The sequence below is a fragment of the Pelophylax lessonae genome (assembly GCF_965119305.1).
Source record: "Pelophylax lessonae genome assembly, chromosome: 9".
Classification (NCBI taxonomy): Eukaryota; Metazoa; Chordata; class Amphibia; order Anura; family Ranidae; genus Pelophylax; species Pelophylax lessonae.
This window is the reverse complement of record NC_138776.1, coordinates 37,778,271-37,803,779: the sequence shown is the minus strand read 5'-3', so window position 1 is coordinate 37,803,779 and position 25,509 is coordinate 37,778,271. Positions and strand designations below refer to the sequence as shown.

General features: G+C 42.2%; 1 protein-coding gene across 1 annotated transcript in view; it reads left to right on the top strand.

Moving 5' to 3' along the window:
• LOC309563501 (uncharacterized protein) overlaps positions 1-17,990 on the top strand; it is a gene marked incomplete at its 5' end in the record, with an annotated part of 67,514 nt that extends 49,524 nt beyond the window's left edge. The window contains 3 exons of the mRNA XM_082267895.1: positions 5,164-5,231; positions 11,394-11,498; positions 17,511-17,990. Coding sequence (XP_082124021.1) covers positions 5,164-5,231; positions 11,394-11,498; positions 17,511-17,662 — 325 coding nt within the window. The 3' untranslated portion in view covers positions 17,663-17,990. The remainder of the gene's footprint in view (positions 1-5,163; positions 5,232-11,393; positions 11,499-17,510) is intronic.
• Positions 17,991-25,509: the final 7,519 nt, after the last annotated feature.

Below are 25,509 nucleotides of genomic sequence, written 5' to 3'. Positions count from 1 at the left end.
ATTCCCTTTACAGTCCAACCGGTTCGATGCACCTGGTATCATCTTACACTTTTCAATCTGGATACCCAGAAGGGAATTCCAGTGTCATCTATTGTACATTCCTTCCACATTACGTATGTACATATACATCACATGTCCCAACATTCAGACTGCACAAAGGGCCAATAATGGCCAAAATCTAGAATGACATTCTCCAGACCTCTCAGCTGACACCATATGACACTACAAGCTGCACAATGACATAGATAAAATAATTGGTATGACATCAAGATAGACCTGTAATCAATAATAACCTAAAGCTGAAGTTTAAAAACTTCCCCCCCCCTGGAAGATTTACCCCCCCCCCCCTTCATGACCAGGCCATGCAATTGCGATACGGCACTGCATTACTTTAACCGACAACTGCGCGGTCATGCAACGCTGTACCCCAATAAAATGTATGTCTTGGTCTTTTTTTTTTTTTAATTTTGGGCGCTTTTTTTTGGTGCGTTTTTTGCTCTATAAACAAAAAATTTTGGAAAAAAAAAAAAGATTTTTTACATTCTGCTAAAAAGCATAGCCAATAAAAAAATGTAAAAAAAAATCAAATTTCTTCATAAATTTAGACCAATATGTATTCTGCTACATATTTTTGGCAAGCAAAAAAATCACTAATAAGCATATATTGGTTTACGCAAATGTTATAATGTCTACAAATGATGGTTAATATTTATCGAATTTTTATTTACCTATTTTTATTAATATTAGTAAGGCCCCTTGCACACTGCAGCCTAAAAATGCTCAGTACAGCTTTTTTTTTTTTATGAGCTAAAATACAGCCCATTCATTCTAATGCGCCTGCATATTTTACAAAAACGCGAGAATACATGTGCGCGAAGATGCGAATTTGCGCAACCGCATTTGCGCGAAAATGCGCACGTTTCAATAAGACAAATTTACAGCTGAAAAAGGAGATGCTCAAACAGGAGTATCGTGTGTAAGAGGCCTAATAGTGGTGATCATCGGCTTATAGCGGGAATGCGATATTGCAGTGGACAATCTGATACTAACTGACACTTTGTGGGAAGAGCTTTGTTTTGGTGGTATTTGACAGTAAATGAAAAAAAGACCAAACATTTTGGAAAAAAAACAAATATTTTTTACTTTCTGCTATAAAACATATCCAATATAAAATGTAAAAAATCAAATTTCTTCATATATTTAGGCCAATATGCTACATATTTTTGGTAAAAAAAAATTCCCAATATGCGTATATTGATTGATTTTATGCAAATGTTATAGCGTCTACAAACTATGGGATATAGATATAATTTTTATTTTTATTTATTTTTTTTGTACTAGTAAATGTGGTATCAGTGACATAGCGGGACAGTGATAGCATGGAGGATAATCTGACACTAACTGACTAGAAGAAGTAATCGATTTCATTCCATGCTTTCTGTCTTATTATTTTTGAATGGAGTTCTGCTTTCAAAAAAATCAATGAAGTAAAAAAAAAAAAAATTATTTGACTTTATTAACCACTTGCCAACTGCCCGCTGCAGATATACTGCAGCAGGCTGGCTGGCATGGCTTCATGAACCGGTGTACCTGTACAGTGGTTCGCGGGAGTGCTCCTAGGGGCGAGCGCGCTGGAGGCGGCTCGCGCCCGCCCCCGCCCCCACTAGGCAGCGGGGATTCCAATCCACAGGGCCAGCGACCTCAATTGCCGACAGGCACCCGCGATCGCTCCCCGCTGAGAGAGAACTGCGGTCAGCTGTTGTAAACACAGCAGACCGTTCTTCTCTCTGGAATTACCACAGAGCACCTGGGATCCTTCTATATAGAATCACAGGTCTCCTTGGTCATTCCAAAAGCCCCTCCCCCCACAATTAGTAACCCCCCCCCTAGGCTCACACCTAACCCTTTGATCACCCCTGAGTTAACCCCTTAACTGCCAGTGTCATTATTACAGTAACAGTGCACATTTTTAGCAATGATTACTGTAGTAATGTCATTGGTCCCCCCAAAAGTGTCAAAAATGTCAGGGGTCCGATCTGTCCGCCGTAATGTCGCAGTCCTGCTAAAAATCGCAGATCGACACCATCACTAGTAAAAGTAAATAAATAAAAATTACCCCTAATTTTTAGATGCGATAAATTTGGCACAAACCAATAAAAACGCGCTTATTGTGATTTTTTTTTTTTTACCAAAAATATGTAGCAGAATACAAATTGGCCTAAAAGGATGAAACATTTTGATTTTTACTTTTGTTTTGTTTTTTGGGAATGTTATATAGCAGAATGTGAAAAATATATATTTTTTCAGAATTGCACTGATTGCTGTAGTGATGTCACTGGTCCCCCCCCCAAAAAGTGTAAAAAATGTCAGTTAGGGGTCCGATCTGTGTCCGCTGCAATGTTGCGTCCTGCAAAAAATCGCTGATCGCCGCCATTACTAGTAAAAAATAAATAAATAAAAATTACAAAAATCTTTCCCCTAGTTCAGTGATGGGGAACCTTGGCACCCCAGATGTTTTGGAACTATATTTCCCATGATGCTGATGCACTCTGCAGTGTAGCTGGGCATCATGGGAAATGTAGTTCCAAAACATCTGGGGTGCCAAGGTTCACCATCACTGCTTAGTTAGTAGGCACGATAACTTTTTGTGCAAACCAATCAAAATACGCTTATTGGGATTTTTTTTTTTTACCAAAAATATGTAGCAGAATACAAATTGCCTAAAAGGATGAAATATTTACATTTTTACTTTTTTTTTTTTTTTGGGGGGGGAAATGTTATATAGCAGAATGTGAAAAATATATAAATTTTTTTTCAGAATTGTCGCTCTTTTTTTTGTTTATAGCGGAAAAATTAAAAATCGCACAGGTGATCAAATACCACCAAAAGAAAGCTCTATTTGTGTGAAAAAAAAGACATCAATTTTATTTGGGTACAGCGTCGCACGACCGTGCAATTTTCCGTTAAAGTAACGCTATGCCCAATCTCAAAAAATGGCCTGGTCATTAAGGGGGCAAATCCTTCCGGTCCAGAAGTGGTTCAGTAATTTAAAAAAAAAAGAAATGTGGACTGGGACCCAAGCAACCGGTGAACGCAGTTTTTTTATTTTATTTTAACACTGATCACGAATGAGGATCCAGCTGCAGGATAAAGCCATTGAACCGTGTTTGTCACCTCTGAATTCCTTCCCATAATCCCTTGGCACTGTAAACATGGAACCGGTAAGGCAATACCACAAGCCCTGAAATTCTTCTCCGAGGGCCAAAATAATCGACCCTTTACTGCTGCCGGGTCAAATGCTTGATGCTACACTCACTCATATTGCATTACAACGGCAGCACCCAATGCCTGTTCCCGGAGCAGTCGTGTCAGGTTCCCTTTACCTGCAGCTTAGCAGGGTGGCATGAATATTTCATGGGTATCCAGTTTCGAGTTGATTGTATAAATCTAGAGTTTGAGACATAATAATTAAAAACAAAAAGATAAAAAATGTAAAAACATTTTTACAACCTTTTTTTTTTTTCTGCAGACTGAGCCCATGCTCATTATATATTAAACACTTCTGGACCGGAAGGATTTGCCCCCTTAATGACCAGGCCATATTTTGCGATTGGGCGCTGCGTTCATTTAACAGACAATTGCGCGGTCATTCAACGCTGTACCCGAATAAAATTGATTTCCTTTTTTCCCCACAAATAGAGCTTTCTTTTGGTGGTATTTGATCACCTCTGAAATTTTTATTTTTTGCGCTATAATCAAAAATAGAGCGACAATTCTGAAAAAAGAAAAAGATTTTTCACTTTCTGCTATATAACATTCCCAAAAGAAAATTTAAAAATCAAATTGTTTTAACATTTTAGGCCAATTTGTTTTCTGCTACATATTTTTGGTAAAAAAAAACCCGCAATAATAGTATTTTGATTGGTTTGCGCAAAAGTTATCGCGTCTACAATCTACGGGAAAGATTTGTATTTTTTTTTTTGTTTTTTACTAGTAATGGCGGCGATCAGCGATTTTTAGCAGGACTGCGACATTGCGGCGGACAGATCGGACCCCTAACTGACATTTTTGACACTTTTGGGGGGACCAGTGACATTACTACAGTAATCGGTGCTAAAAATATGCACTGTTACTGTAATAATGACACTGGCAGGGAAGGGGTTAATCGAGGGGGGCGATCAAAGGGTTCAATGTGTACCTAGGGGAGTGATTCTAACTGTATGGGGGATGGGCTTGTGAAATGACCATAGAGACCTGTGATCCTATATAGAAGGATCACAGGAACTCTGTGATCATTCCAGAGAAGAGAACGGTCAGCTGTGTTTACAACAGCCGACCGTCCTTCTCTCTCAGCAGGGAGCGATCGTGGGTGTCAGGCGGCAATCGAAGTCGCCTGCCCCATGCATCGGAGTCCCCTCTGCCTAGTGGCGGAGTCCTGCAAAACTATGCACATTCTTTCTGTGAATGCCAGAAAGGAAAGTACCACTGACAATCATAGTAAATACGTTTGTGATCATCAGCTCCATCTAGTGGCCATTATGCAGTATTTTCTCAATTCACAATTAGGCCTCTTTCACACGAGCGGTGCACCCCACGGAGTCCGTTCTGCTCTGCGGGGAATCGATGCGCCGATCCCCACTGAATTGATGCGCCGATCCCCACTGAACAGGCGGATGACAGCTGTCAGATCCCCGCTGTCCTCTATAGGGAGATCGGATGAGAACGGACTGCCTGTCCGTTCTCATCCGATCCGATCCTCCAGACGGAGGGAAATTAGGGTTTCCATCCGTCTGGATTTCACGGACAGGATCAGATAGCAGCGGGTGTCAGCGGACATGTCACCGCTGACATCCGCTGCCCCATAGGGATGCATGGAGCATCCGATCAGGTCCGCCTGAAAAACTGACAATTGGATCGGATCGCCTGTGTGAAAGGGGCCTAATTCCTATGACTGAAGAACATCTGACCTGGAGAGAAAATTGTCTAACATTTAATTTTGCTGGCATTCACACAAAACAAACGTACAAGCAGTGTCACAGGACAAATATTTATGCAAATTTGCAGAAAAGCGCTGATCAACTATATTTGGTTACATTTCATGTGTACAACAAAATGTATCCACATACACCTAAAATATATAATATTATTGTGTTATCTTTGCAGGAGTCAGAAGCTGAGATGGATCTACGCACTATCGCCAAATAGAGAGGAATTTGACTACATAAAAGATGGTAATCCCCAACCTTCTATTCATCAACTTGGTGTTATGTTGGGATGCCTCATACATACATAGATCCCATTCTTTAAAACTGCAGAAAATGACAACAAAAGTAGAGTAGCTGCCCATAGTGAGATAAATGTAATAGAAATATTACCAACAGCGCATGTCTCCAGGAGTATGAGAATGGTAATGAAGTGGGGGTGAATGTATTTAACCGAATAACTCAGCCAATAACTGTGTGGTTACTGAGCGTGAAACGTAGCAATGAACATATGGACTATGCTGTATCACATAACAATCACATAAATCATATAAAGTGCCAGAGTTGTATAAAGTACTCGAAACCCATACTTGAGTAAAAGTACAAGTGCTCAATCAAAAAGTGACTTGAGTAGAAGTACTAAAGTATTCAACATTTTTTGTACTTAAGTATTGCAAGTAGTTTTTTTTTTTTAATTTTGCTACTCAAGTACTGAAAGTAAAAGTACCAGTAGTTTTGAAAGAAAAATTGCTACTCAAGTACTGAAAGTAAAAGTACAAGTACTGTGTTATGTAGTTATTAAAGAAAGAAGTCAAAAGTTTGAACATCATATTGTTTTTTATTATTTCAAATGCAGCTTTTATTTATACATACAGTAGCTTTTATTTTCCTATGCGCTGATATACACATGTTTTGAGCTTCATGAAACCTGCCATCTACTGTTCTGGCAGTAGTAATTTTTATAATAGTAACGAGTAACTATGCAGCACAAAAAAAAAAAAAAAATCGGAGTAGAAGTATTGAAATCATTGAAAAAATGTAGTGAAGTAAAAGTGGAAGTAGGAGAAAAAAATTCTACTCTAGGAAAGTACAGATACCGCCTTTCCGTACTTAAGTACAGTAGTGAAGTAGTTCTACTTAGTTACTATACATCTCTGTAAAGTGCATCATATGAAGTGCATCCCCAAATAAATACAAAGTGCATGTATACAGTGCATGTGGTGAAGAATCAATACATATCTGTGCAATACTTTTAAGACCACACATTCAGTGCTCATGGGAACAATGAAGCAGAATCTTGTGCCCGAACAATAAATGTATGAATAAATCATAAAAATTAAGCATAAAAATTAAATTATTGGTGCTACGTGTCCATTATATAAAAAAGTCCAAAAAAGTCCAAAAATTTGCTAGTTCTGTGATAGCGTTTAAACTGCCAAAAAGGAACTCCTCTGTATCAGAAATGGTGGGTGGATCTTCCAAATATGTGCATTGGTGGTGTCACCCTCCGTGCACGTGAAGAATGGTGTAAGAATTCACACTCTCCGGAAGGTGTTGACCCCCAATACCGTACGGTAAGTGGGTCAATAAGGCTTATAGTCCGGTATCCATCAGGGGTCCCATCCGTCTGCGCCCGGGTGGTCCTGGATCCTCCTAGCAGTGGGTGTGTTGGGATAAAAAGATCGCACTCCTCATGGTGTAGTAGTATAAAATAATGGAGTTTATTTAAAATATCAAAAAGCAAAGTTAAAAACGTTGGTGGCACAGCAGTAGGGGAATGCAATGTGGAGCCGCTCACTACACAGACAGGGAAGCCGGTTCAGGTGACTGACAGCCTGCTCGCCGCTATGCGGAGCTTCCTGTCTGTTGTAATGGCTTGTGGTCCAGATACCACTTGAAAACGAGGCTACATTAGTCCCAGCTTGACGCGTTTTATCATCAGTGTGTGACGTCTTCGGAAGCTGGGCGCAAGTCGCCTCTAAGCACAATAAATAGCAAGAAAACACTCCCCCTGCCTCCCACTGATCACGTAGATTCTCCAATCAAAACAGACCAACCTCACGGCGATTGTCCTATGCTTGCAGAGGGGAGGGAAGTGGCCATAGCCGACTATGTATAACCACTCAATATGTATAAAAGCCATATATTCTATGTTGCATAAGACTCCCCTGTCATTAGATTTTATCACATTTATGTGGAAGGTGGCAGCTTATATATATATATATATATATATATATATATATATATATATATATATATATATATATATATATATATATATATATATATGTATGTATGTATGTATATATATATATATATATATATATATATATATATAATATATAATATATATATACATATATATATATATATATACAGTGGGTACGGAAAGTATTCAGACCCCCTTAAATTTTTCACTCTTTGTTATATTGCAGCCATTTGCTAAAATCATTTAAGTTCATTCTTCTTCCTCATGAATGTACACATAGCACCCCATACTGACAGAAAAACACAGAATTGTTGACATTGTTGCAGATTTATTAAAAAAGAAAAACTGAAATATCACATGGTCCTAAGTATTCAGACCCTTTGCTGTGACACTCATATATTTAACTCAGGTGCTTTCCATTTCTTCTGATCATCCTTGAGATGGTTCTACACCTTCATTTGAGTCCAGCTGTGTTTGATTATACTGATTGGACTTGATTAGGAAAGCCACACACCTGTCTATATAAGACCTTCCAGATCACAATGCATGTCAGAGCAAATGAGAATCATGAGGTCAAAGGAACTGCCCGAAGAGCTCAGAGACAGAATTGTGGCAAGGCACAGATCTGGCCAAGGTTACAAAAAGATTTCTGCTGCACTTAAGGTTCCTAAGAGCACAGTGGCCTCCATAATCCTCAAATGGAAGACGTTTGGGACGACCAGAACCCTTCCTAGAGCTGGCCGTCCGGCCAAACTGAGGTATCGGGGGAGAAGAGCCTTGGTGAGAGAGGTAAAGAAGAACCCAAAGATCACTGTGGCTGAGCTCCAGAGATGCAGTCAGGATGCATTTTCATTGAGGGACCAGTGTTAATTTCGTAGACTAAAATATTTTCGTCGACTAAAATAGGACTAAAGCTAAAATAATTCAGATGAATAAAATACGACTAAAGCTAAAATGTCATTTTAGTCCAAAGACTATGACTAAAACTAAATTTGCTGCCAAAATTAACACTGCAAGGACTTGTCAAAAAACGGTTAACTGTGGTTAATACTTTTTGACACTTTTTTGGTGCATGGGTAGGGGTATGATGTGCCTAATCACATAGGGGGGGAGCCGGGATCTGGGGCCCACTCTTGTTAAAGGGGGCTTCAAGATTCCGATAGGCCCCCCCAACCGCAGACCCCAACTACCACAGTTCAGGGTTGTCGGGAAGAGGCCCTTGTCCCATCAACAGCAATTATTCCCTAAATATTGTTAGTGCTGCTGCACCAAAAAAATAAATAAAAAGGAAACCACTGCTGATGCAGAATGAGGAACACCTGCGACGCAGAAGGGGGGGGGGGGACAGCAATTTTGCCCTAAATATTATTAGTGCTGCGTCAAAAAAATAAAAGAAAACCACTGCTGGCACAGAAGGAATAGCACCTGCGACACAGAAGGTGGGAGTACTAATAATGCAGCAACAGAACCTAATGCTGCAAAAAAAAAAAAATTATCAATGAAAATAAATGGGACCAATAGGGTGACACGGACGTGTTGTACACACTAACATTTCAGTGGCACCACTACACTGTGTTATTCACAAGAATCAAAACACTACACTACACTGACTGCACTAAACTGACTGAACACACAATCCACTAACTACTCTGCCTAATCTCCACTCACACACTATACACCGCTGCCGTGCAAACAGCCTTATATAGTAGTGATCGACCGATAAATTTTTTTTACTGCCAATATCGATATTTTGGTCATCGGATATCGGTATCGGCCAATATCTGCCGATATTTTCGACTATTACATTTTTTTTTTTTTAATGTCTACAGGTACTCTGGTGGAGGGATCTGGGAATCTAAAAGACCCCAAACCCCCTCCTCTGCACTTAAAGCATTCAAAACGCCAAGTTTGGCTGTTTTGAATGCTTTAAGTTTTTGAATTCGGCGCCGCCACTCGGTGGTGCCGAATTCAAAGAAATGGAGACTCGGTGGGACGGCGGCGGTGCAGATGGAGACCCGGTGAGACGGCGGCGGTGAAGGTATGATGCCCGAGTCTCCCGGTGGGACAGGAGACCCGGGCGAGCCGCGAAAGGCAGCCTTCGAATGACAGCCAAGCGGCTTCTCAGCCGCATCAGTTGTCATTACAAGACAGCCGACCATCGGCTATGGACACCGGTACCTGCAGCTAGAGGCATCACCCCGGTACATGCACTTTCCCGAAATATCGGTAAATCAAAAGGCTGATTCCGATATATCGGGGAAAGTGCATATCGGCCCTCGATATATCGGCTTTGCCGATAATCGGTCGATCCCTATTATATAGTGTGGGGTGTGGACTTAGCCCCTGAGTCATGATTGGCCAAAGGCACCCTGACTTTGGCCAATCATGGCTCTCACTGTACATTGTGCTTGGATTGGCCAAAGCATACAGGTTAGGTGCATGCTTTTTGCCAATCATTAGCAATCAATACACCGCGAGATCGCAGTGCGTTATGGGGCGCTCTTCGGCAGGCAAACTTCCCACTCAAGCGCCCTCTTTGTTTGTATGTTCAGCGAACATACGAACACCCGATGTTCGAGTGGAACTTACGTTCGACTCAAACATCCAGCCCATCTCTACACACCATAATCCCCCCTCCACCAAATGACTTGGACCAATGCACAAAGCAAGGTCTATAAAGACATGGATGAGCGAGTTGAGGGTGGAGGAACTTCACTGGCCTCAACCCGATAGAACATCTTTGGGGTGAATTATAGTGCAGACTGCGAGCCAGGCCTTCTCATCCAACATCAATGCCTGACCTCACAAATGTTCTTCTGGAAGAATGGTAAAACATTCCCATAAACACACTCCTAAACCTTGTGGACAGCCTTCCCAGAAGAGTTGAAGCTGTTATAGCTGCAAAGATTGGGCCAACTCAATATTGACTTTGGATTAAGATGCCATTAAATGTCATGTGTGTGTAAAGGCAGGCGTCCCAATACTTTTAACAATATAGTGTATAGAATGCATATAGTTGCTATGTGTATATATATATATATATATATATATATATATATATATATATATATATATATATATATATATATATATATATATATATATATATATATATGTATGTGTGTATCTATTTATATATATATATATATAGATCTTCATAATTTTTTTATACTGTATACATAGATCTTTATATTTTATGTTCTGTGTATGTATATATATATATATATATATATATATATATATATATGCCACAATTTACAAAAATAAGTCTGAAATTGCACCTTTAATAGCACTTTAATAAAATGCTGAATGCATACTCACAAACATGAAGAATAGAAATCGTGTTACAAATTCCCGTCACACATATGTTGGAACATGTCCTGGAAATTGCGACCATTTCCAGGACATGTTCCAACATATGTGTGACGGGAATTTGTAACACGATTTCTATTCTTCATGTTTGTGAGTATGCATTCAGCATTTTATTAAATAATTTTAAACAGTACCATGGGTAATGCACTAGGTGTTTGCGCCTCATTTACCTTTCTTTCATGCACCCGTTTTGGAGTCCCCTGCCTGTGGAGAGCAGCACGCCAGTCTTCCTCTGTCGAGTGAGCGCTTGGCTGAAATATTTGTTTAATAGCACTTTGACTGCTTTGTGTTTTTAAAATTAGAAACCGTTGAAAAATATTAAAGTGTATATAAAGGTCATTTTTTTTAAATAACAAACATGCTATACATTACCTGCTCTTTGCAATGTTTTTGCACAAAGCAGCCTCCCTGAACCTCTTCTACAGTCCCCTGTTGAGGCTCTTGGCTCCTCCGCTTGTTATCCCAAGCCGGACTGTGTGCATCTATTGACACGCACAGCACGGCTCAGCCCTGCCCCCCACTCTCTTCTCACAGGATTTGATCAACAGCAGCAGGAGCTAACCGTTGCTCTAATATCATGTAACAAAATTTGGAACTACCATCATTCTATTGTATAAGGTGCCTGCTTCCAGAAAAATATGTTTGGGGGGTTTTAACTAATTTTCAGACCTAAAATTATTATTTTCTTTAAATGTCTGCAAAAATGGCTCTGGCAGCAAAAGGGTTAAACCATTTTTTTTTTTTTTTTTATTATCATTATTAATGCTATTTTTCGTAAAGGCTCCACCTTACACATAAATTCTAATATTTATAAATTAATTTCTTTTTAGGCCTTAAACAGGTGCAATGTTTAAAGTCGTACAAAGCACGGGAAAATGACGAACTGTCGCTGGAGAAAGCCGACACCATCATGGTGACACAGAGCAGCGATGATGGTAAGTGACGCTGACACATCCAGCAACTGGATTTCAACAGGGCATGGCTTGGAGTCCCTTTAGGAACACTTTGTAGCCCCGCCTCAGTATCTTACGATTATGGATACATTTCCTTCAGGCTACATTCACACCTGAGCGTAGCGTTTTCGCGCGTTTTTTACATCGATTTTTACCGCAATTTTACAGGCGTTTTTTGTGCAGGCGTTTTTAGATTGAATAGATACCAATGGAAAACGCCTGTAATCTGCCCAAAAAGAAGCTCATGTACTTTTTTGAGCGTTGGGCGTTTTGCTCACAGCGTCAAAACGCTCAGATGTGAACAGGGGCCATTGAAATGAATAGGATTTGTCTTGTTGGGCGTTTTGAGAGCTGATCCTAGAGCAGAAAAACTCCCCAAAAACACCCCAAAACGCCTACATGTGAACAGAGCCTCATGTTCAAAATCTGAGCCGCTGATTTTCCTTCTCGGGGAAAATTGTCCTAACATGATTGGCTGGCTTGTTGCCTGGTGTTGGCTTTTAGCGGATATTGATTATAGTCACAGGCAATATATAGACGGGTAGTTGCCCTCTTGGCTACATACCATGTATATAAAATGATAGCATCCCCATTTAGAGGCAATCAAAAGAGTCTAGAGAATGTGGATGATTGAATCCAATGGGAAGCCTACACCCAAGCTTAGTATGGTCAGTAAGAAGTTGTTCAGTGTCACCATAAAACCAAATGTTACACTGCTAGTGTACTCTTGAGTAAGGACAACCAACATATGCTCACAGTACCTGTATGTCCATAAAACGTCCAGTAGGGCCCCTTTCGCACTTGTAGACTCCAAAGTAGTGATCGACCGATCTCGTTTTTTTTATTGCCGATACTGATATTTTGGTCATCGCATATCGGTATCGGCTGATATTGGCCTATATTTTCGTACATTAAAAAAATGTGTTTTTTTTTGTTTTTTTTGACAGGTACTCTTGTGGAAGGATCTGGGGATCTAAAAGACCCCAACCCCCTACTCTGCACTTAAAAGCATTCAAAACGCCAAGTTTGGCAGTTTTGAATGCTGTAATTTGTTTGAATCTGGCGCCTAGTACCAGGAAGTGACATCACTTCCAGGTTTTTACAGAGCCGAATGAGGCTTTGATCGGGTCTTCTCTTCGGTGGCCGTGCAGGCTGGTTGTCCGGGTCTCCCAGTGGGACGGGAGACCCGGGGGAAGGCGGCAGGAGGTGGGGGATGTCCTCTCCCGCTCCTTGTAATGATAGCCGAGCGGGGGTTATTAAACACTGCTAAAACCACTTGTGTCTGTAAATAAATGGGTACTGTTACCTGCTCTCCTGGTAGCCCTGTGGTGTTGAGCCACTATAGCTCTCCCATTAGGGTGGCCAGACCAATGGTTGAAGCCCGTAGGGTAAAGGCTCCAAGGAGCTGCAAAACCAGGTGTCCAAGTACCATCAATGGTCACCCCGGTGCTCTGCCCCGAGATCAGAAGTGACCTGTCACAAGCTGTATGCAGGAAAGCCCCAAGCATCTGAGGTCTCCAGGACAATGCGTTTAGAGGTGGTGGCCTCTTTGTCAAGCTCTGGATTGGAGACTGAGGAAACAATCAAATATATTGGGGCACTAGATTATTATGGAGAGGGGGGGGAATTCAAATGCAGGCCGCCATCAACACCACAGTGTAACCAAATGGGCACATCCAAACATGAATGGCTTACAACTGAATACCTGCTCACTTTTACCACCTAAATAAAAAAAATTAAAACTGATATTTATAGCTGCAGAAGCATGTAATGTTGTCTGTTTTTCCCTGGGCTGAGCTTTTTAGTGTCTGGAAACAATTTATAACCTAATAGTAATTTTGTTTAATTGGATCCTTTCCTGTCCATGTTTTATCAGGTAACCCAATAATTACTACTGTTATATGTACATAGATAACCAAGCTTCTTCACACCCTAAACCTTTGGTTTGTCACAAGAAATATAGAAGAGTGACAAAAGAAAAAAAAATGGCCATCGAGTATGCCCCTTTTCTTATTTATATACATTTTCATTTTTTATTTATTTTTTATGAATATTTTTTTATGAATATTCCTTTATTTTAACTTTTTTTTTTTTTTTTTTTTTTTTTTTTTTTTTAGATCTATACTTTTTTTTTATTCTATTATTTTAACTTTTTTTTTTAAGCTCTATACTATAAAAAGGTAAACCTAAAAACATAAAATAAAGTGAAAAAAAAATTACATTAAAAATAGTTAAAAAAGGTTGAGTTAAACAATGCTTACCACCCACCTCATTCTCCAACAAAGTCACCTATACTCAGCACTTAAAGGAGAGTGGATTTTCTATGATCCCGCTGCATGCTGTGGTTCTATTCACTAACCCCTATATCACAGCTGTGTCCTGTAGTGTAAAAGATTGAGAGGTTCAGGAAATACAGGAGTGTACCTGAGACTCAAGACAAAGGTGTCACCAAGGTTCTCAGGGCACACTTTAGTCCCAGGATGACACAGGTTGCTTTAGGGTAACTAAATGACACTGGAGTGTAGGGGTCAGTAGAGATACTGGGGTAATTGAAAACAAAGGAGTCCCTTGAAGTGCTGAGTTTAATGAAGACACAGGAGTCATTGGAGACACTTGGGTCCATAAAGACGCAAACGTCAATGAAGACACAGGAAGTCATGGGGTCACTGTAGACATATGAGTCACTTGAGACACAGGAGCACAGGGGTGACTGGACACGCTGGGGTCACTAGAGACACAGGAGTCAGTAAAGGCACAGAGGTGCATAGAGACACTATAGACATAGGAGACACAGGAACGCAGGGTGGCTGGAGACATCGTGGTCACTAGAGATACACAAGTGCATGGGGTCACTGGAGACAATGGAGTCACTAAAGACACAAGGATCATATAAGACGTAGGAGGATGGTGGAGAAGATAGGGCCACTAGAGTCCCATGAGTCAGCGATGATACAGGATTGCATGGGGTCACTGGGCTCACAGGAGTCACTTGATATAAAGCAGAGGACAGGTGACTGGAGAGGATGGGGTCACTAGAGACACAGAAGTCAGTGATGGCACAGAAGTCCAAGGGGTCACTGGAGACACAGGAGCACACAGGTGACTGGAGACACTGGAGCTACTAGACACACAGGAGTCACTATAGACAAGGGAGTGTAGGAGATGCTGGAGTAAATGGGGACACTGGGGTCAATGGAGACATTGAGGTCACTGGAGAGTAGCAGGAGTGCCTGGAGACACGGGTCACTTGAGACACTGGAGCTAAGGGGTGACTGGAGACGTTAGGGTAACTAGACATACAGAAGTGCATTGGGACACTGGGGGCATTTGAGACACAGGAGTCAGTGAAGACACAGAAGCACATGGGGTCACTGAAGGCACAGAAAGCACTTAAAAAACAGCAGAGAAGAGGGGAGACAATGGGGTTACTAGAGACACAGGAGTCAGTGAAGACAAGGGAGTAACTGAAGATGCTGGAGTCATTGAGAACACTGGTCAATGGAGACGTTTAGGTGGCTGGAGGCACAGGGGTCACTGGTGATGCATGAGTCACTTGAGACACAGGAGCAAAGGGGTGAATGGAGAAGCTGGGGTAACTAGAGATACAGGAGTCCATTGGGTCACTTGAGACACTGGGGTCACTGAAGACACTGGGGTCAATGAAGACACAGGAGCACGTGGGGTCACTGAAGTCACAGACATTACTTGCAACACAGCAGAGAAGAGGTGATTGAAGACAATGGGTCACTAGAGCCCCAGGAGTCAGTGAAGGCACAGGAGCACATGGGGTCACTGAAGACACAAAATTCACTTGAGCCACAGGAGGGAAGGGGTGACTGGAGAAGCTAGGGTCACTTGACACACAGGAGTCAGTGAAGACACAGCAGCACATGGGGTCACTGGAAACACTGGGGTGACTGAAGGCACAGAAGTCACTTGAAATTCAGCAGACATTGGGGCTACTAGAGACACAGGAGTAACTAAAAACAAAGGAATGCAGGAGTTACTGAGGTCAATGGAGACCCTGGGGGTCGTTGGAGAGTAACAGGAGGGGCTGGAGACACAGGGGTCTCTGGAGACACAGAAGTAAAGTGGTAAATGGAGATGCTGGAATCACTAGATACAAGACACAGGAGTCAGTAAACACACAGGAGTGCAAGCGGTCACTGGAGACACTTAGGTCACTAAAGATATATAGAAGTGACTATAAATACAGGGTCCACTAGAGGCACAGGAGTCACTGAAGACACAAAAGTGCAGTAATCGCTGGAAACACTAGGGTTGTTGAAGACCCCAGAGTACCGGGTGGAGACACATAGGTCATGGGGTTGAGGGGAGAGACAGAGGTCACTGGAATAAAAAAAAATGCTAAAGACTCAGGCAGGCAAGGAAGAGTACAGGAGGGGGTTAATTTCTTAACTGCCAAAGATTGTGTCGCCTAGTCCTTTAAGATAGCACCTGTTCCTTGATTGACCAAAGAGATGAGTATAGTTCTTCAATTGCAGGAAACTATCAAATGGATTTTTTAGTTGATTTACGGGGTTGCTTTAACCACTTTACCACCGGAGGATTTTACTGTCTCACGTCCAGGCCACTTTTTGCGATTCGGCACTGTGCGACTTTAACTGACAATTGCGCAGTTGTGCGACGCTGTACCCAAACAAAATTTACGTCCTTTTTTCCCCACAAACAGAGCTTTCTTTTGGTGGTATTTGATCACCTGTGCGATTTTTACTTTTTGCGCTATAAACAAAAAAAGAGCGTAAGTTTTGAAAAAATAACAATATTTTTTAAACATTTTTTTATATGAAATTCCCCCCCCCAAAAAAATTTAAAAATCAAAATTTTTTTAAATTTTTGGCCAATTTGTTTTCTTCTACCTATGTTTGGAAAAAAAAATCACAATAAGCGTATTTTGATTGGTTTGCGCAAAAGTTATTGCGTTTACTAACTAAGGGAAAGATTTCTGTCATTTTTGGTGTTTTTTTTTTAATGGCGGCGATCTGCGATTTTTTTTTTTTTTTTTTTGCGGGACTGCGACATTGCGGCGGACAGATCGGACCCTTGACTGACACTTTTGGGGGTACCAGTGACATTACTACAGTAATCAGTGCTATACATATGCACTGTTACTGTAAAAATGACACTGGCAGGGAAGGGGTTAATTTTATTGGAGAGGGAGGGGTTAATATATGCCTGGTGCTTACTAACGTGTGTGGGGGGAGGTGACTGAGTGACACAGGGACAGATCGCAGGTTCAGCTATGCTGAACCCTGCAATCTGTCACTTAGGAGATCCGCCCGCTCTGTTTACACAAGCAGGCCGATCTCCAGACTCGATTCCCCGACGATCGGGGTAGAGCAGCGGCGATCGCCGCCGCTCCTCCCCTGGCCCGACTCCCGCTGTGACTGAATACAGCCGGAGCGAGCCTCCGGCGGCGCGCGCGCGCCACCCATAAGGGGAGGAGTCCAGCGACGTAGGTCTACGTCGCTGGACGGGAACGAGCCACTGTGCCGCAGTAGAGGCACAGTGAGCGGGGGTAAAGTGGTTAAATTGTATCTAAACTCAAGATGGCTGCCTTAGTTTTCTTTTCTTTTTTTGTTCCAGGCTTAATCCCCTTTTATTTTCATCTGGTGATCCTGCCAGGAACTAATTTCCTGTCCTAAGGTCCCTGGTGTCATGCTAGAACAGGACTACAGAACGTCTCCCCACTTGCAGCATCTCAGGAACATATGGGGGGGGGGGGCTGATAGGACCCCTTGGGATCTCAGTGGAGCAGAAGCTCTGTGCCGTCAGCTTAATAAAGGAAGTTAGGATCTCGCTGCATTTCAAGCAGGATCAAGTTTTTTTTCCTACACGATAACAAAACGCTTTCACATGGTATATTTTACAGAACAAAGGGGAGCAAAAAAGAGATCACTGATAGGACCTTTCAGTTTGATATATTTTTGTTCAAATTCCTGGCTGATGTCTAATTTTGTACTCTACTTCTAGGCTGGTTATGTGGAATGCGCCTTTCTGATCTTCATTCCGGCTGGTTCCCGCAATGCCACGTCCAGTTTATCAGTCGAAACGCCTGTCTACGCAACCTGCAAGAAGAGGAGCGACTACGGAACGCCCGCGCCAAGCTTCATCCCACAAAATGACCTTCGCTAATGGGACAATCCATTGTGACCCTGCTGCCTAATCTACCCAATCCGCTTCCTGCAGCCTGACCTCCTAATTTTCCTATTGGTTAATCACCCCTGTCCATGTCAGTCTGACCCTTCCCATAGTACAGGCTCCTCCTTATGCCTCTTAGGCAACTCCATTGTTGCCTCTAACTGTCATTTAAAGGAACTGTTCAGAGCGGTCTTCATGACACCGTGTAAATGTTCTTTTGCGCTGATATAGTGATTTGAGCGCCGGCGATTATTCTCTCTTTCTCAAAGAAATAGATGTATTTATATTTTTAATAAAATATCAAACATTGTAGCGTTTGGCTTTGTTTTAATTCCCCAATTTACAAACCCGATTCCAAAAAAGTTGGGACACTGTACAAATTGTGAATAAAAACAGAATGCAATGATGTGGAGGTTTTAAATTTCAATATTTTATTCAGAATACAACATAGATGACATATCAAATGTTTAAACTGAGAAAATGTATCATTTTAAGGGAAAAATAGGTTGATTTAAAAATTCATGGCATCAATGCATCTCAAAAAAGTTGGGACAAGGCCATGTTTACCACTGTGTGGCCTCCCCTCTTCTTTTTATAACAGTCTGCAAATGTCCGGGGACTGAGGAGACAAGTTGTTCAAGTTTAGGAATAGGAATGTTGTCCCATTCTTGTCTAATACAGGTTTTTAGTTGCTCAACTGTCTTAGGTCCTCTTTGTCGCATCTTCCTCTTTATGATGCGTCAAATGTTTTCTATGGGTGAAAGATCTGGACTGCAGGCTGGCCATTTCAGTACCCGGATCCTTCTTCTACGCAGCCATGATGTTGTAATTGATGCAGTATGTGGTCTGGCATTGTCATGTTGGAAAATGCAAGGTCTTCCCCAAAAGAGACGACGTCTGGATGGGAGCATATGTTGTTCTAGAACTTGGATATACCTTTCAGCATTGATGGTGCCTTTCCAGATGTGTAAGCTGCCCATGCCACACGCATTCATGCAACCTCATACCATCAGAGGCTTCTGAACTGAGCCCTGATAACAACTTGGGTTGTCCTTGTCCTCTTTAGTCCGGATGACATGGCGTCCCAGTTTTCCAAAAAGAACTTCAAATTTTGATTCGTCTGACCACAGAAAAGTTTTCCACTTTGCCACAGACCATTTTAAATGAGCCTTGGCCCAGAGAAAACACCTGCGCTTCTGGACCATGTTTAGATATGGCTTCTTTTTTGGCCTATAGAGTTTTAGCCGGCAATGGCGAATGGCACGGTGGATTGTGTTCACCGACAATGTTTTCTGGAAGTATTCCTGAGCCCATGTTGTGATTTCCATTACAGTAGCATTCCTGTATGTGATGCAGTGCCGTCTAAGGGCCCGAAGATCACTGGCATCCAGTATGGTTTCCCGGCCTTGACCCTTTTTGGAGATTGTTCCAGTTTCTCTGAATCTTTGGATAATATTATGTACTGTAGATGATGATAACTTCAAACTCTTTGTAATTTTTCTCTGAGAAACTCCTTTCTGATATTGCTCCACTATTTTTCCCCCCGCAGCATTGGGGGAATTGGTGATCCTCTGCCCATCTTGACTTCTGAGAGACACTGCCACTCTGAGAGGCTCCTTTTATACCCAATCATGTTGCCAATGGACCTAATAAGATGCAAATTGGTCCTCCAGCTGTTCCTTATATGTACATTTAAATTTTCCGGCCTCTTATTGCTACCTGTCCCAACTTTTTTGGAATGTGTCGCTGTCGTGAAATCCAAAATGAGCCAATATTTGGCATGACATTTTAAAATGTCTCACTTTCAACATTTGATATGTTCTCTATATCATATTGTGAATAAAATATAAGTTTATGAGATTTGTAAATTAGTCCATTCCTTTTTTACTCACAATTTGTACAGTGTGCCAACTTTTTTGGAATTGGGTTTGTACATGACCTTTTTTTTTTTTGTCTTTTTTTTTTTTTTATTGCCCTTTTGGAGAAAATAGTGAATGATTATAACCCCTGTAAGTTTATGCTGCTGTTTCCATATATATATATATATATATATATATATATATATATATATATATATATATATATATATATATATATATATATATATACACAATGGATATAAAAAGTCTACACACCCCTGTTAAAATTTTAGGTTTTTGTGATGTAAAAAAAATGAGACAAAGATAAATAATTTCAGAACTTTTGCCACCTTTAATATGACCTATAAACTGTACAACTTCATTGAAAAACAAACTGAAATCTTTTAGGGAGGGAAGTAAAAATAAACTAAAATAATGTGGTTGCATAAGTGGCACATCCCTCTTATAACTGGGGATGTAGCTGTGTTCAGAATAAAGCAATCATATTCAAACTCATGTTAAATAGGAGTCAGTACACACCTGCCATCATTTAAAGTGCCTCTGATTAACCCCAAATAAAGTTCAGCTGTTCTAGTAGGTCTTTCCTGACATTTTCTTAGTCGCATCCTACAGCAAAAGCCGAGATCTGCAGAGAGCTTCCAAAGCGTCAGAGGGAGCTCATTGTTAAAAGGTATCAGTCAGGAGAAGAGTACATAAGAATTTCCAAGGCTTTAGATATACCATTGAACACAGTGAAGACAGTCCTCAATCAAGTGGAGAAAATATGGCACAACAGTGACATTACCAAGAACTGGACGTCCCTCCAAAATTGATGAAAAGACAAGAAGAAAACTGGTCAGGAGGCTGCCAAGAGGCCTACAGCAACATTAAAGGATGTACTGACTGTGTGGTACATCTGACAACAATCTCCCGTATTCTTTATATGTCTGGGCTATGGGGTAGAGTGGCAGGATGGAAGCCTTTTCTACAAAGAAAAATATCCAAGCCTGGCTAAATTTTGCAAAAACACATCTGAAGTCTCCCAAAGTATGTGGGAAAATGTGTTATGGTCGGATGAAACCAAGGTTGAACTTTTTGGCCATAATTCCAAAAGATATGTTTGGCACAAAAACTAAATTGCACATCACCAAAAGAACTCACCCACTGTGAAGCATGGTGGTGGCAGCATCATGATTTGGGACAGTTTTTCTTCAGCTGGAACTACGGGCCTTAGCCAAGGTAGAGGGAATTATGAATAGTTCCAAATACCAGTCAATATTGGCACAAAACCTTCAGGCTTCTGTTTGAAAGCTGAACACGAAGAGGAATTTCATTTTTCAGCATGACAACGACCCAAAGCATACATCCAAATCAACAAAGGAAGGGCTTCACCAGAAGAAGATTAAAGTTTTGGAATGGCCCAGCCAGAACCCAGACCTGAATTCCATTGAACATCTGTGGGGTGATCTGAAGAGGGCTGTGCACAGAAGATGCCCTCACAATCTGACAGATTTGGCGTGTTTTTGCAAAGAAGAGTTAAGTCAAGATGTGCCGTGCTGATAGACTCATACCCAAAAATACTGAGTACTGTAATAAAATCAAAAGGAGCTTCAACAAAAGTATTTGTTTAAGGGTGTGCACACTTATGCAACAATTTTTAGTTTTTTTTTTTTTTTTTACTTCCCTCCACCTAAAATATTTCAGTTGTTCAACTGAGTTGTACAGTTTATAGGTCACATTAAAGGTGGAAAAAGTTCCGAAATGATTTATTGAATCTGTCTTATTTTTTACATCACAGAAACGTGACATTTTAACAAGGGTGTGTAGACTTTTTATATCCAAGGTGTGTGTGTGTGTATATATATAATATTTTTTTTTTATACAAATGTGTGTGTGTATAATAAGAGATAGAACTCATATCAAGCATTTAATGCCTATACAAAGTCTAACTAGAGGGGTCTCTGAACTTTCTTAACCAAGGGCCAGTTTATTGTCCTTCAGACTTAAAGAGGCTGATATGATAAGGCTTACCTATAGGTACTGTAAATATCTCCTAAACATGTACCGTTTAGGAGATATTTACCTTACATGCAGCCAGTGACGTCACTGGCGCATGCGCTCTGAAGGGACGGCCGCTAGTGCCGTTCCTTCAGAGCCCCATGCCGTGACCGTCGGCTCCCGCGCGCGGGAGTGACGTCACCGCGGCTGCGGCCAATCAGATGGCTGGATGCCGCGATCCCGGAAGACGGGCGACTGAACATGTCGCCCGTCATAGAGGTAAGCGGGCAGCACGGCGGGGGCTCGTTCTAAGGTAAGTATTTCATAATGAGCTAGTATGCGATGCATATTTGATATTTGCATACACTGATTTGTTGATGTTTTGAAAGGATGGGAGCACCGCACCAGCTTGTACAGACTTTTAAAAGATTTTTATTTTGGAACAGCCAATGCGTTTCAGGGGCTCAGCCCTCCCTCTTCATTAGGGCTTAAAAAAAAGGATGATGCAGGCACTTAGGTTGGAATGGCTATTTCCAATCCAAACGCCGGTATCATCCTGTTTTTAGCCCTGATGAAGAGGGAGTGCTGAGCCCCCAGAGCACGTTGGATGTTCCAAAATAAAAATGTTTTAAAAGTCTGTACAAACTGGTATGGTGCTCCCATCCTTTCAAAATGTCAACAAACCCCTCTGGGGGTCCAGTGCGATCCCACAGTTACTGGTGAGCAGCCTCTAGGACCTCAAACCACCTATACCATCAAAACTCATCCGCATAAGGTTTAGCGCTCCTAAATCACAAAGATTTCAGAATACATTGATTAGCACTGCAAGCTCTTTTAGGTCAGGGATCTTCAAACCTTGGCCCCCCAGTTGTTTAGGAACTACAATTCCCATCATGCCTAGTCATGTCTGTGAATGTCAGAGTTTTACAATGCCTCATTGGATGTGTAGTTCCGCAACAGCTGGAGGGCCGTAGTTTGAGGATCGCTGTAGAACGGATCAGAGGGCAGTTGATTGTAAACGCACAGCGGATTTCAGGCCACCCATAGAGCAGAGCAGGCTTTCTCTATGTCCACTCTGCAGATACTGAGAAGGCACTGAAAAAAAAAAAAAAATTAGAAAGGCAGAAAACACACAGACCTGGATCAAAGGAAGGAACAAAAGGAAGTAATGTGAAGAACAAGTTAACTGTTGCAGCTACTCAAGTTGTAAGATATTTAGAAGAAAAGCTCAATTGTGCCAAGAGTGTATAAAATACCTTGGATTCAGGGTGTCAGGCCAGAGACAGTTGAGACTTGACAAAGGAGTGCGCATGCTCCGAAACATGTTGTGACGCCCGGATACGCCCACCAAAGCCCAGACACCCCGTGACGTCAGACGCAGCCGGAAGAAGCCTCCACAACGCTCCACATCTCCTATGCCGATCCGACCCGGAAGTCGCCTGGGAAACCCCGGACTTCTCCCGGATGATTGGACCGCATCAGGACCCAGAGCAGGCACCGAGCTAACTGACCAACACCAGGGAGGGCACCACAGTGACTGCACTGAAGTGAGTCCAGTATCGAGTCACCATAACCTGTTCCTCTTTTTAATAAAACTTCCTTCTTTTAAACTGCACTCCATTGGCGCTTTTTTCCCCCTCTCTTAGCAGACCGAGTGGCCAGGGATGCAGCATTCCAGCAGCCCCCACAACAGATAATGAACCCCCTGTTCCCAGTACCATTCTCTGAATGGGATCCAATCTACACAAAGGCAGAACAAGAATGGATAGAGACTGAACCTGGAAAGTACAGGGAAGACCGGTGGTACCAGCTTCAGGACGTAAGAATTGTTATCCCAGCTGCAGAAGCAACTGAGTTAGTGACAGAAATCCACAGGGGAATACACATGGGCAAAACAGCCATTGAAAAGGCCCTAGAGAGACATTTTTATATTCCCCGGCTACCCACACTGGCACAAGCTGCAGCAGATGCATAGAATGTGCCCGAAACATCCCCAGACCTGGGCCTGTACCAACTCCCGGAATACTCCTGAAATACAAGCTGTAGGAGCCTAACCTATGGAAGAATTACGGTTGACTTCACTGTCATGCCTATCTCAGGAGGATACAAAAATTTGCTGGTGGCCGTCTGCCCCTATTTGGGCTGGGTAGAGGCCTGGCCTGCATGAACGGAGACTACAAAAGAAGTGGCCAAATGCCTGCTCCATGAAATCATCCCTAGATATGGAATCCCCTTAACCATAGGCTCAGACAACGGCCCGGCCTTTGTTCACAAGTGCCTCCAGGAATTAGCAACAGTACTCAAGATCATTTGTAAACTACATACCGCGTATCATCTTTAAAGCTCTGCAAAAGTGGAAAGAATGAATCGTACCCTAAAATCACAACTGGCCAACTCTGTCAGCAAATCCAAATGAAGTGGACCTTGATGCTTGCCCATCGTTCTGCTGAGAATTCAGAGTACTCCAACGAAGAGGACAAAATTGTCCCATTTTGAAGTACTATATGGTAGGCCCCCACCCATCATAAAAGACATCAAGGGAGACTCACACCAGATGGGGGAGGGGGGTGGTGAACCGTGAACTGTTACAGAAATTAGGGAAGAATATGCAGGACATAGGGAAATGGGTCCAGGAAAAACTCCCCATAAATCTGTCAAACCCAGTCCATCCCTTTGTGCCAGGAGATACAGTATGGGTAAAAGAGTGGAAGACAACAACCTTAGGGCAAAAATGGAGGGGTCCTTAATTATACTGTTCTACTTTCAACCCCCACAGCCATTAAGGTGACCAAAGTGACCCCCTGGATACACTACTCCAGGGTAAAGGGAGCTGCTGACCACACAGAGTTCTGGCTGAGTACAGTAGACCCTCAGGACCTGTTAAAGCTAAAACTGACCAGAGAAATCAGAGGGAAGAACTCCAGCCCTGCTACTGACGCACACCTGGAAGCTGTCAGGCCTGCGCATGACAGGAGATAGTTGGACGGCAGCCCTGCTCCCAACACATACCTGGAAGCTGTTGGGTCAATACATGGTGGAAGAAAAGGACATCTGAAATCTGCTAACTCTGCTCCAGTGGCAATGTAGGCTATGTGGGACTTTAGATGAGACACCGGCAGGTATGCCCAGCGTCTCCATCCCTGTATCGGAAGAAACAAATTGAAAAGGATTAAAAGAGGTGCATGGAAGCCAGCCAGCCCCTAGTCTGATGTACTCACCCTCCAGTCTGCCACCAACCAAGTAGACCTGTCTCGATATAAATAAAGAACAGGGGTTTAGTTGACACGCATTTGCAAACGCATGTGAAAGCTGCAGAGCCACGACACGGCACCCTGTTTTATCTGCAGTCCTAACACTTTTAAATTTAAGTGTCTCCACACTGGGAGCACATGGATGCTAATGGGTGGATAGGAAGCAGGTGGGAGGGAGCAGCCCAAACTTCCCCCAACCCACCCCCATCCACGACTGGTATGGTATCTCAATGCTCTAATAGCAATGTTCTTAAGATGGTACAAAATTTCTTCAAATCATGTGACCCGTGTATAAAAACTACTAAAGTAGGCCCCAGTATTTACCAGAATAGGTTTTCTTTAGACTACCTGTTAGGAGTAGCAATGGAAATACTGACCGCCTGCATTTTCCTCCTTTGCCTAATTCCTCTTGTGACTAGGATGATCCGAGGTTTCATTGAGGCCACTGTAGAGAGGAAGGCAGCGGCCCATGTAATGGCCATGTGGAAGTACCAACCATTAGCTCCCTGGGATGAACCAGAACTACCATAACTCCTTCCCACGTCACAGAGGTTTCTCCTCTGAATTCAGAGTTTTGCAATGATGCTATGTGATGCTAAAGCCTCGTACACACGCAACGATTGTTGGCCGACCGATTGGCCGTCTTTTGTCCAGTGTTGTTGTGTTGGTTGAAATGTGCTCTAGACTGCACACGAATTTTCTCGGCCAACAACAACCAACTTC